At 43.9% G+C, this 13,684-nt stretch overlaps 1 protein-coding gene across 1 annotated transcript in view; it reads left to right on the forward strand.

The window, feature by feature from the left end:
• Positions 1-13,684, forward strand: part of Hdc (histidine decarboxylase) — a 28,577-nt gene that overhangs the window by 9,766 nt on the left and 5,127 nt on the right. Inside the window, exons 7-12 of the mRNA XM_084605519.1 lie at positions 2,239-2,401; positions 2,977-3,047; positions 3,113-3,132; positions 3,732-3,830; positions 6,281-6,382; positions 8,102-8,333. Of these exons, the coding sequence (XP_084461645.1) occupies positions 2,239-2,401; positions 2,977-3,047; positions 3,113-3,132; positions 3,732-3,830; positions 6,281-6,382; positions 8,102-8,333 (687 nt within the window). The remainder of the gene's footprint in view (positions 1-2,238; positions 2,402-2,976; positions 3,048-3,112; positions 3,133-3,731; positions 3,831-6,280; positions 6,383-8,101; positions 8,334-13,684) is intronic.

Genomic DNA, 13,684 nt, shown 5'->3' on the forward strand with positions numbered 1-13,684 from the left:
TTGCAACGTTTCATAGGGATCACATCGTCGGCTATACTGAGCACTCCTCTACAAAAAAGCCCTATATAAAGGGGTGGTGTGACACCATACAAACATCTTGCACACTCGATCGCAGCTGCGCATTGTTTCCATGGCAGATTCTACATCCCCTATGACTCGTTGCAGTGGCTCAGTGATTAGGGCACTCTGATACTGAACACGTTGACGTGAAATGAATCGTAGCCATGGAAGCTGCTTTTCGGTAGAGGCGGAAATCAAGGCGCCGTGTACAGTGCGACATCAGTTCACTTTAAAAACCCCAGGTGGCCGAACTTTCTACAACCTTCCACTGCGGCGTCTCTCGTAATATAAGTCACTTCGGGACTTCAAACCCTACAAACCAAACCAAACGCCCTCTATGAAGAGCCGCTCTTAAGCTGACGCTATGAAGAGGCACTGCAGGTAATGTCGCTAAAAAGCTTGAAACATCATATCCATGTTTCCTTTGAAATATCAGAGGCAGCTACTTGTGTGGAAACAACAAGGCCGGTTTAATTGTACGGCCAAACGTTGGTGGAGCTCGTGACGTCGTCCTTCAGTATAGACTCCCATTTGGCCTTAAATCGAGGAACTGCAGCAAATGCCAGCGAAATGTGCGATATGTCAGGCAGCCATGCACACCATCGTGCAGCCAAAAATTTGACACAATCTCATCGTCAGAGACGCTTCATGTTTTTCAGCCTTTCCTGCGCAGAAGTAGTCGTTTACTGATAATCAACTGCCGAAAAAAAAAACATTTCATTTACCCAAAACGTTGCTATCTAAAGTAATCAGTTATATTACAAAATTACTCGATTCTAGGTAACCAATCACGTACAACTTTGGTGCTGATGATGCTATAGTGAGCCCCAGTATGATCCCGGTATCACTGGTGCGTTGCTTGAAAAGAGGTCTGTAGCGCAGGCCGTGAATATGCGTTTTGCGCAGCGCCTAGAAGAGCGCAGACGTAGGCGAGACGTATTTTATAAGACATCCTGTCTTGATAAGGTGCCGCCGGTGCAGGTGAGGCTTTAAATTTCGATGTCCTCTCCCCATTCCCCCTCACTCCACGCTTAGGAATATCCCGCCCCTCAGCGTTCTTCCTACAGGAAATGATTTGGTTCTCATTCACGGAGTAGTGTCAACAAGCTGCAGTACCTTGGCCTCACAATCACTAACAATCGAGTGAACATATAAACCGCATCTGTGATTTGGCACAAAAAAAAAAAAAAAAGAACTCGGCTTCTTAAAACGAAAACTTAAGAATGCTATCCCTGACGGTAGACTTAAAGCCTATAAACTATCAACCGTCCATCTTTGAAATATGCAACCATAATATTGGACCTCTATCAGCAGCACATCATTGATAAATTAGAACGAGTACCGAGACTAGCCGCCAGATTTAATTTTTCAGTCCACCAACGACACCAATCAGTAGCAGCTCTGTTCGCTTTAGTACAACTCCCAGAACTGAGCACTGGAAGTCAAATAGCCCGGCTAAAGTTTTTGTATCAACTGCATAATGTCAAATTAAACCTAGACTGGAATAAACTTGACCCGCAATTGCTTGTCGGCGCTACATCAACAGAGGATTTCGTGCAGAATTTGGAAACATGTGTTGAATAAGAATTATGCTTTCCTGAATACGTGACAATTCCCTGGTTGTCCATAGGTACTTTTGTCGTTTCATTCTTGAATGACATGTACATTAAAAAATGTTCCTGTGTACTTCTTGTTTTGTTCATGCCCACCCTGAAACAGCGCGAAAGGGCTTACAATATTGTAAATAAACAAAATAAAAATGCGTTTGTCAAAACCATCCATAGGTACAAAGAAAATTCTGTAGATAGTAGAAATAGGTGCGAATGATGATGTGGTTTGGTTAATTAGGTCCAACGTCTCAAAGAGACATGGGCTATGTGGGACGTTCAGTGGACGGATCCGGACTAGTTCCTACCATCTGGAGTTCCGTAAAATACGCACTTAAAAGAAACAGTTCACGGGACTGTTGCCTTTTACCTCCGCCGAAACAGGCTGAGCAGTCGAGGGCCCTAACCGCTGGACCACCGCGGAGGTACCCGCGAGAGGTGCAGTCGAGGCTGCGTGATGCTCATTAGTCCATCCTGCCTTCCACGAAACCCGTCTTCTTTTAACTCAAAACCACGCACACCAGGGCTTTTATGCCTGAAGTGGTATACCTGTGTGTTTTCCGTGACGCAGGCGAACGCTACTCTGTGTGGCTGCACGTGGACGCAGCGTACGCCGGCTCGTCGTTCATATGTCCCGAGTTCAGGCATTGGCTGCGCGGCATCGACTACGCCGACTCCATCGTATGCAACACCTCCAAGTGGATGATGGTGCACTTTGACTGCAGCTGCCTATGGTGAGGGGTAGTGACCCATTCGCCTAGCTGACGAACCCTGCAGAATGATTTCACAGCTAGGGAGGAGGTTCAAACGGAGACGAATCAACTGCCTTGTCGACTCGTTCAGTGTCCGGCACTCCGAGACGCTCAGTCAACACAGTTCATGCATGCAGTGGTGAGCAAATTGAAGTGCGGTTTTTCTCGGCTATCAAATTTATATGTGCGATCCATCTTCCAGAACCCTCTATCTCCAGCAGAGTTGTCCTTACCGCCTAAGCTAGAAGCCGAAGCCAATCGGCCAAATTACGACCGGTCTTGCGAAAATGCTGTCCCTTAACAAGGTGCTACTCGTATCTTTCCGCGGTAATGTCATTACGTCCTTCCATTCTGTGTAAAATATTTAGTGTGACTGCATAGGCGAGCGAATAGCCGATATCTAAATGCATGTATTGGCGGACAGGTGTGGTCATATACGCTTAGAAAATGACGCTGCTATTGTTCGTGTTACCGAATGACCACTGAATGTAGACTATGGACTTATTCTATATCAGCAACATGAGCCTCAACAACGATGTCTGTCGGTTTTACTGCAGGGTGAAGAACAGCAGCACAGTTCATCACGCTTTCAATGTGGAGCCTCTGTACCTGCAGCACGAGAATTCAGGTTTGTGAGCTTCGCCGCCAGTTTGCATCAATCCGTCTCAACATGCCGGCTCTTTTCCGTTTCAGGTTACGCCGTCGATTTCATGGTAAGTGAGCAAAGATTATTTGTTTCGCACAAGCGCAATGCAGCAGATTAATATTCAAGTTACCTTCGATGGTTCCACATAAGTTACACTGGAAAGTCCCTCTGTCGGATTCCGTTTGGTTTGGTTTCTGGGGTTTAACGCCCCAAAGCGACTTAGGTTGATTCTTGCGGATGCAGCTATCGCAGTACGAAACATCGGTTTCTGCAAAGTAACAGTACGCCTCAATAACATACAAACTTTGGCGCGTCGGTTCATATCTTTTTGAGGCAGTAACCAATCAAAAACACAGGACGAAGCTTTGTATACATCGTAGGCACTGTATCACTGCCTACGACTGCTCTGTTTTCGTGTTTTCTTTGTTTTCTTGTGCGTCACTGCTTGAAAAAAAAAAGCATCAATGAGAAGCTTCCATGGCACTTCCACGCCTTACATTCTGAAGCTATTATCGATACGTTTCATTCTCATTCGATAGTTTTCATTCTCGCCGTTATACCAACAATCATATATAAACGATCAATATATTGGTCGTTTTGTTTGGAGGTTTTGAACAAAGCTGCGAATAATTTTCTGTTGCCTCTCTTGGTCACTGTCGACGACAGCATTGGCAAATCGGCCTGAGCCGGCGGTTCCGCAGCCTCAAGCTGTGGTTTGTTCTGAGGAGTTACGGCGTAGCAGGACTACAAGATCACATCCGCAGGGTAAGTATATGGGTACAGTTGTGCAGAAAGCATGGCTTGATTGTTTCGGTTTGTTACCGCATCTCTACTGCAGCCGTCCGCGTCGCAAGTCTGCCACTAATACACAATAAAACTATGACATTACATTTTCATTTATTATCTTTAAAAAAGGCCCTTAAGCGGAGTTATATTAGGGCACCTAGACATCAGTAGGGAACGGTGTCAACTATACTCTGAAACAGTGATCAAGGTAAATGAACCCTGAGCATAGCACTGCAAATACATTATGAGTGCATGTCATAGTCGCGAAGTTAACAAGCCAGAAAGAACGCACAAGAATGCTGAATTGGGCGAGTTGGTGCATTCGCATTTAGGAAACGTAGCGCAAAGAAGACAAGGACAAAAAAGATGGATTTAAACGCTTGTGTGTGAAGGATTTAAGGAGTTTTAAGCGCTCGTGTGCGTATCCTTCTTTTTTGTCCTTGTCTTCTTTGCGCTACGTTTTCTAAAATAGGAAAGAACGCGGCGTGCGAATAGCACCTAATTATGAGGCGGTCTCTTTATTACTGTTTACATATTAGTACTTTAAAATTATGAGAGGTACGTCGGTGCTGTCTTTGCAGATAGTGTCGCCCGGTGATGCGGACACTGTGCACGTTATAAACTTTATGATTAGATGAATAAGAAACTAAAATACCTAATCAACAAAGGGAAGACTTAATATCAAAGCTAAGCCCCCTTTTCAAGTTCTTCTAACTGGTCTTGCCTAGATTTCACGCATTTGACATTTATAAAATGACGTCGCTGAGCGTCGTACTGTCGCCAAAATCATAATACCTTTTTTCACATCATCGAATACGCAAACGACGTCCGTATTTAATGCTCAAAAATTGTAAGCAATATGGCAGTTATAAATTTACAGTGCTTGAAAGCCAGCTCAACTGCTCTTAGATGCGTATTTTTGGTGTTTAGTATTTGTAATCACATTGCCGATTTAAAACATTTTTAAAGGTTTTAAAGGAACGTATCTTTTAATGTAAAGGCCTCCAGTTTCATATATTGCCTCTTAAAATCAAAACTAAGAAGTTTATTGGGTGATTTCAGTTAATCAATCGTCCAACCATTAGGCTCTCTAACGCATGCAATGTCCGCCTTGCTGTACAACCAACCTGCACAGGTAGAATCAAAGTGTCTGTCCTAATATTTAAAATTCATATCTGTAAATGCTTAAAATTCCTCCGGAATAGCGGATGGCAACAAGAGCTTATGCAGCTGTCACTGCAGTCGGGTGCAACTAAAGCGCGAAGCGGTGAAAAGAACTGCGTAGGAGGGCTCCCGCCAATGGCGTCGACCGATTGGTCATGAAGTATATAATTCAAGGATCCACCTGCAAGTCACATGCGATATGTCGCGCCGTGGTGTTAACTATGAAGTCATAACGAGTGATCAACGTTAATGTCTGGAGGACCTCTTTGAGGTGTGTTTACTGCTTCGTTACTAAACTGTATCCGAAAATATGAGTTTTATTCGCTGAAACTGCTTAAAAGATAGCACTGTATTGTGTTAGGTGAACCTAGTGCGTTGTTACGAACGTTAATGTATTGCATCATTAATGACTACTTTTATGCAGAGCATACTTGTGTTTTATTTGCTCTTAGCCTCAATCAGAAAAGTAAAATGAAACTCATCAAAGTAGCTAAACGTGGTGGCACAAAATATTTCAAGAAATAGTGCACGTGATGGGTAGTGAAATGAAAAAAATTAAGTGTCATGCAGGTGTAATTAAAACCAGCACATAATCAAGACAAGTGCATAGGCACTGGGTCAAGGCGGGTCAAAAATAAAATTTTGGAGGACACTCAAGCCCAGTCTTTAAAGGTATGACTTTAATGGCGCCCGTCTAGAATCTCCTTGCGAATCCTCGTTAGCCAACATGCATTTTGACATTCACTTAATGACTAATCATTTAATTTGTGCCTCTCTTAAATCATGCATACTCGTTTTCATATAGTCATAAGCTGCCCAATCCTGGGAAACGTCACAGATATAAAGGCAGCTTTAACCAAGTCACACGAACATTCCTGCGTTGCCCAGGAGCCTGACTCAGTATTCGAGAGTCCCAGTGGAGTCGATCCGCATCGCACATTCCATCTCAAATGTGCTGCCCAATTTTGCAGCACCTGTCAAGGCACCCACGTCACGCGATCTTGTGATGTCAAACAATCCGGCGACCAATAAGCGCCGAGACACGTCACCTGCCAGAGGCAGGCTCTAATTTTTCGCTCATAGCGCCGACGACGCCGAATTTTTTTGAGAACGGGGTGCAGTTGAAACCACTAACAAGGAACCCTGAGCAAGCCGCATTACGCAACCCCTATGCTTGATTTCTGGGCGTTAAAGTTAGTGTGTGCAAATTATATTGAAAGTGAAACAGGCGTGTGCATTCAATAACCCTTTATGCTGCTCCACAGAGTGTTCAAATGGCCGAGATCTTCGAGACCCTCGTGGAAGCGGACAAGCGTTTTGAAATTCCTGCCAAACGTCATCTCGGCGTTGTCGTTTTCCGGCTTAAGGTAAGAACGCCTCTGTCGCCTTCAACGACCATCGTGTGTTACGTCGTATGTCCGGAAGATGAGGAATACATTCTTCTGTAACCCAGTTGACTGCCACTTTCAATTACAGTCAATGTGGACAACTCAATCCAATTCTTTAGACAATTCATAAAATCCAAACACAGAAAACACCTCACTCTGTCAACCTGACCTTCAGCTCAGCCAAGGCGAAACTAGTATTTAGCCTGACCAGCGACAAGTCTCGCTTAATTCTGTATAAGTGGCAAGAACTGGTGCAGGGTCACTTATTGACCGTTAGGACCGCATGACTAACTGATCACTTAGTATTTACATGTAGTTATTATTTACAGTAATTTATTAACTGAGAATAAAATTATAACTTTAGGGCACCACATCAAGTAATATATAATAGAAAAGGATTGAATATATCACAGAACGATCTTATTATCATTACTTAGGTAATTGTGAATAAAATTTGAACTTTACGGTACAGCAACAAGTCAGATACCCTTGGAGAGCCTATGTGAAGTACAACTGCACCGGTCTTTTACAGGTATAATTATTTTGTTGTTAATTATTTATTATGACTAAATATAAACAGTTACGCTACAACCGATCATATATCGTTGTTGAGCTTATGTCGATTATAAAAGCACTAAAATATCTGCAGATTCTATTTTATTACCGTTAATTAGTTATTGTGATACATTTTAATTTTGCGCTATAATTTAAGGTCATATATCGCCGACAAGGTCTCGACGAGTAGTACCCAAATTATAAAAACCAAGCAAAAATCATATAAAACAGAACACTCGTCCAGATCGGTTCAACCATGGTTAAACAGCTGCCATCTTGTCACTCGAAGTGACAGAACAGTGACAAAAACGATAATCTTGAGGTTATAATGGAGATGAAAACATCCTGCCCCATATAACATGTTTCAGAAATTTCAATGTTCAAGAAACCAGGATATGCCATTTTAGTTTCGCATTTATAATTACGTAAAAAAGAACGAAGCGTCATCTTGCGGCGAAACGCTGTCATTATCAGTACAGACCACCACGCGACCTAATCTCGGGAGGATATGTTCTTCTTGTCCAATTACAAAAATAAATACAGCAACTCCATCCAGCTGCCTTTGTCTCAACTGCTTGCTTTGTTTCCGCCGTTTGAGATAGGCGAGCCGTGTGGGGCAGCGCACAGGCACTTTGGTGTCGGTACAGTCTACACTGCCAGTCATAACGAAACTGCTAGGATTAAAGCTTTTGTTTTTCGCGTTGTTGTTAGTTTCGGCAGTTTCACACGTTGGGCTGCAAAAATAGAGAGAGAATTTGTACAAATTGGGCGACTGTCAAAGTTGTCGGCTGCCTTATGTTCTGAAATTTAAAAATAGTGATTTCCTCTAGCGAAAGGACATTATTCGTCATTCACGAGTGAGTGATTTGTAACTACATTTTTTTTTATACAGTAACATCTGAGGCTTAAGCAAAGTAAAAAATATGATCGGTAACAGAACGAGCCGTCCTCAGCGCTCGTTATGTCAATTATATGCAGAGTCGTGCTCACGTGCCACTATAGTTCTCGGACTTTCTAAACAATGATAGCGAGATAAGGAAAGATATCAAAGTCATGCAGTGCAAGAAAGAGTAGCGAAGAGGGCTGCCCCATATTCGGTATCTGCAATGCTGGGTTGTCACTGGAAGCCACCTGCGCGCACAGGGTCCCAACGCGACCACGGAAAAGCTGCTGAAACGGCTGAACGCAGGCGGCAAGCTGCACTGCGTTCCGGCTGCCTTCAAGGGCAAATATGTCATCCGCTACGTGGTGACGTCGACGCACACCAACGAAGCGGACATATTGCGCGACTGGAGCATCATTTGCCAGACGGCCGACGACGTGGCGCCCCACCGCATTACGCTTGCTGAGCTCAAGAAGCAGGACCCCGAATTCGGTGAGCATGAGCACTCGAGATCCTACTAAAGTGTACTGTTCGGAGCACATTACTTGTATATATACGTGAAGAATAGATATACTTCGCGCGGCGCCCTTTAGCCACCCGTGAAAAGGTTGGTTCTGGTGAAACAGCCCAGAGCAATAGCACCGGTCGCAAGAGTGCTAAGTACTGTTCGCTTTGATTTCTCTCAGTGCAAGATTGCCACTTCCAGTATTTCGTTCCAGTACGGTACGGTACGGTACGGTATGGTATGGTATGGTATGGTATGGTATGGTATGGTATGGTATGGTATGGTATGGTATGGTATAGTACGGTACGGTATGGTACGGTACGGTACGGTACGGTATGGTACAGTATGGTACGGTACGGTATGGTACGGTACGGTACGGTGTGGTATGGTATGGTACGGTACGGTATGGTATGGTATGGTATGGTATGGTATGGTATGGTATGGTATGGTATGATATGGTATGGTATGGTATGGTATCGTATGGTACGGTATGGTACGGTACGGTACGGTACGGTACGGTACAGCATGATATGGTATGGAATGGTATGTGGGATTAACGTTCCAAGCAAATTAAGCTACGATGGAAGTTGGGTGGAGAGCTCTGCTTATTTAGACCACCTGGGGTAATTTGACGAGCACATCGCACTGTACACAGGCGCCTTGCGTTTCGCTTCTGAAGACGGCTTTTGGCCGCCATAACAGCAGTGTTGGCGCCACGTATAGATAAAGATTCTAATGGTGTTAGCTATTGATCTTGCGTACCATTTTCTCATAATTATCGTTTAACTGTTACGTTCTAGTGCATGGTTGCAATTAGAGGTTTGTAGCCGGCTGTTAGCAATTCCGCATTTGTATTTCGAATTTAGAAAACGCGATTTCCCTCGCTGCTGCGGCTAAACAAAAATCGCTATCTCTCGAAAAAGAAGTGTGCTTTCTAAAACCCGCGCTCCAAAAGCGACGTGTTAGCGCCGTCAATCAGCTGCAACGCAGTATATCTCTCTTCGTAGGATGGAGCAGCGAGCTGCGGCGAGCCCCGCAACCTTTGCGGCTGGCCAGAAAGGGTGACGCCACCAGTGATTAACGTTTCTATGGTGCTGCTTTTAAAACGTAGGTTTATCGAAACCTCGCTTCTTTTTCGCAAGAAAGCAAATTTTTGTTGACACACAGAGCCGAGTGAAATCTAGTCTTCGAATTCTAACAAAGGGTATAGTTACTGTTGACGGTCGAATACAAATCTCTAATTGCAGCCAGGCGCCTAAACACAATAGTATGGTATATTAATAATCATGCATTAACTGGCTACTTCTCTAGTTAATATCATCAGCCTTTTTCCTAATTTCCGCCACAAGAGTTACGGCACTACTGAAGCCGTTTTGATACCCATTTCTAAAATTGGCGGCCGATTTCCCTAAACCGCCTGGTGTAAGGACTACCGGCATTGAAGCACATATCCTTAACCGACCTTTGTCATGAGCACTCGTGTCTGCAGCTAATTAAAACAGAAATGCGCACACCAAGAGATAAAGAACCTTTCGTACCTACTGATAGCCTGGAGCCCAAATATCGTTTCTATCCGCCAGAAAATGTCATATGCCCACTAAAGGGAACTGTCAATAATGAAATTCTGACGACACAGTCTTAGAAAGACGCTATAATGATCAAGGTTAAAAGCGCAAGGTCTTAGGTAAATGTGCGTATTTAACTTTTTGGGCCAGATAAGGAATTGGGGGATAGAAAATGAGGTGCAGTACTATGCGATTTGCTGACATAATAAATGAAGATAAACTGAACTTGCAACGATGTTGCCACTACCAAATTCTAAACGAAAACTTCGTATGGCGGAGCAGCCACCTTTGAAATTATGTCCGAATGTTATCTCCAAAGAAGTGGCTTAACCTTTGCGGAAAAACCGTGCCCGATTTGTGGAAACAGGATATCTAATCGTCTTCTCTCTCTTCACACAGGGAAACGGCGGCGGAACAGCAGGAAATCCTCTCCTTTTCGTGGTTCAACACACAACAAACACATAGAGCAGGCAACAAGGACAGATTTGTGGAGGTGAACTAAGAAACAAAAAAAAAACTGAGAAGAGCATTGTCGCCGCGTGAAAGACACCTCAAGCATCCGAGGTCACCATTTATTGACTTCTGCGATAAGAGAAAAACTGGTGATACTCAAAAGAGGAAGTCAGTGTGGGCTGAGCAAATTTACATGCTAAGTTCCGCCCATGGAACCTAGCCCCCGCGATCTAATCGCAGACAAATAAGATAATAGCCTGAAATTAGTTTACTAGGTTTCGGCAAAACTTTCTAGTAATGCGACAGTGCGGCATCGTTTATGCCACTGAAGTTATCGGAATAGATCCAGTCACAAACCAATTTTTTGAAGTCACCCCTCATATGTTAATCCAGGAACCTCCAGTTAAATAATAAGGAGGCGTAAATGAGTCATTCTCCTAGTCATAAAAATCAGTTTCGATCGCTTATATCGGACACCGCCAGAACCCGGAGTTGTGGGAAGCTGTTGTTAGTGGTTTATTTTTCAAAATAAAAGTAAAATAGAAGAAAAAGTATTTTACTGGGCAAGGAATCTGATATCGTTACCTGAAGGCACCTGAGCCGCGGCCGGGAGAAATGAGCAGGGTGTGGACAAAAGACACAGTCTTTGAAAGCCTGGAGAAAAAGAAACATAGTCGGAATATCGCTAGCTATCTTTGAAGAAGAAAAAAAGAAGTAAAAAGCGAGGCTTCGAACCTTACCCAATTTTCACAGGAAACTGTGCAATTACGGTGTGTTCCAGAGCTACAGTATACACAACAAAAAGTCGCAATATTACAGATTCAGTCCTTCAGAGCTTGAGCCACATAGGCCGGTTCTGAGACTCCATGACACACGGCGCCAATACCCCACGCTGTTATGAATTAGGCAAGGAATATATGGGTCAGGTTCATTTATAAATTACCGCCAATGTGCATACTTAATAAAATGTGAAGTATGTGTGCTATCACTACTTCGCCAGTCAAAGCAAAACCGGATGAAGCCGCGACACTCTGATGACGAGACACACGTCTCGACAGCCACTGCCGCCCCTGCCCTGCCATGTGCCAGAGACGTGCACAGCGCCTATACGGCACGGCTGTTGCTCCTTGTCTCTTCAAGGTCACGTAGGGAGGACCGTACAGACGTGCAAATCGTCGAAATTCGGGAGTGGCGGTCTCTCTGAGAGAGACATCTTTGAGAGACAAAAAAAGCGGTCCCTTAAAGAAGCCTCAAATACCCGAAAAGTATGCTTCCTAAGAGCAGGCTGTGTAAAGTCACCACAAAAGTCTAGCTATAAACTGCTTGGCAACATATGTATACAAGAGTCACAGTAAAATCTATAAACCATGCATTTCAAGAACACTGTGAGAAAAGGGTTTCTTTTTTGCTTTTTCCTTTTTTTTTTTTTTGCTAGGTATTCACAGGTCTGGCACAGTGATTAACCAATCATAATGGCTCAAAAGCTCAAGCAAGCAGCTACGACATCCTTGCACTTTGTCAAAATAATATCGTCTACAAGCTGGAAAGCTATGGCAGAGATTATCGCCGATCTCTTACACTACATATGTTTAAATATCGGCCACTATATCAAGCACAGTACCACTGAGAAGAAAGCCGACAGTGAGCGGCGTTACAAAAGACAAGAAAAGCATTGCAACCATTCGAGCACCATCGTACGCTTATACCCATCCAGATTTGATTTTTTAGCAGCATGCCCAGCAGAGAATTCTGGACGAAGTTATAGAACACCGGGAACTGACAAGGCGTCCGAACAGGAAGGACATCATAGCCTTAACAGCAGCAGTATGCAGTGAAGTGACACCACATACATCAAAGAGGACGCTCCTCTCAGTTGCAATACACGACGAACCATGCCAACAAAACAACAGAACTTTGTCGCACAGATTATGATGCACGATATTAACAGCCCGACAACTTCTCACAAGGCATGCATGGAGGCCTTCAGACAAAAAAAAAAAAAAAATCAGCCTCAAGAAGCTGCGTGTACACCTGAAGAAAAAAATCTCCAAAGACGATCAATAACTAAGAAGGTTTGGATACAAAACGTTATTTTGAACGTGGAATCAACCTACTAAAACAACTCCTTTATTTTTTCAAGCAAAAGGAACACATAGAACATTGTCGGATAGGAATATTGGGTAACAAGAGCCAGAGTAGAGGAGGACATACTATAGTCATCACCGTCCATAGCAGAAGCTGCGTCCTCCATGACATAAAAACTTGTGAAGAGGATTCAGAAACACTGTAAATGTAATGTTTATTCAAAGTAGCTATCGGCCCTTTCCCTTGTCGCTGCAATATCCTGCAACAAGCTACAGAATAAGTGACAGTAGCATGTCGTGCTCTCGTGCAAGCATCACCCTGTTCAATGGCAGCAGCACCGTGTGTGAAGAAGCAATGACTCCTTATACTTTCGAGTCCATGTGCATAATGGGGCGTGCAAGACGATTGGAGTTGCCCTGATGGACTCCTCCACCTAGCGAACACTTCCCTATCTGGCTGGAACATGCATAAGGCCCAACACCTTCCTCACACGTGCAGCACACATTAAGTAATTGAATGATTGTTCGGCGGAGATTTGTAGCACCTTAACTTTCCCATAGCGATTATGGCGTCTTATGCTCAACGATGCAAATACATCTGATTTAAAAAACACACACACTGTAAACTCAGGAGTGTGCCTGCCTTCAGTAAACGTGGCAGTGAGATTATCTGTCGGAATTCCCACACCATGGACTTGGTGACTGCAGCGATTAATGGCAGTGAAGACAGTGAAGGAAAACTTTACAAACATTTCGGAGGGGTACACTCGGACGTACACTCCGCATACTCAATGATATTTCACGCAAGAGGGGATAAAGAATACAGATACTCACATGATAGGATGTGAAGGTGGAATATTTAAAATACTCAAATCTGCGACACATGTCTGGTCAGGATACCACGTCGCCCCTGCCAAACTGTCGTACATTTGTGATCCTCCTAGGAAAAACATCAGTTTCCAGAAATGCCCGAAATTACGATTTTTCGGCCGAATTTTGTCCCAATGTTGTATTATCAGTGTAACTAAATGTGCCCCTCAGTACTGCTGTGGAAGAAGGTGATTAGGGACAATAGCTCGAATGAGAAATCGGGTGGACATGGGGAGTTCCCCTCGCCAGTAAAAACTCTCGCCTGTCTGAGTTGATTGAGAAAATAAGAAAAAGCGACCAAGTAAGAGAGTAAGCACTGTGGCAAGGCTAGGACCTGAAAGCAACAGCTCCGCAGCGTCTCCTCGA

The sequence above is a fragment of the Amblyomma maculatum genome, chromosome 6 (assembly GCF_055883805.1).
Source record: "Amblyomma maculatum isolate TAMU_Amacu chromosome 6, ASM5588380v1, whole genome shotgun sequence".
NCBI lineage: Eukaryota > Metazoa > Arthropoda > Arachnida > Ixodida > Ixodidae > Amblyomma > Amblyomma maculatum.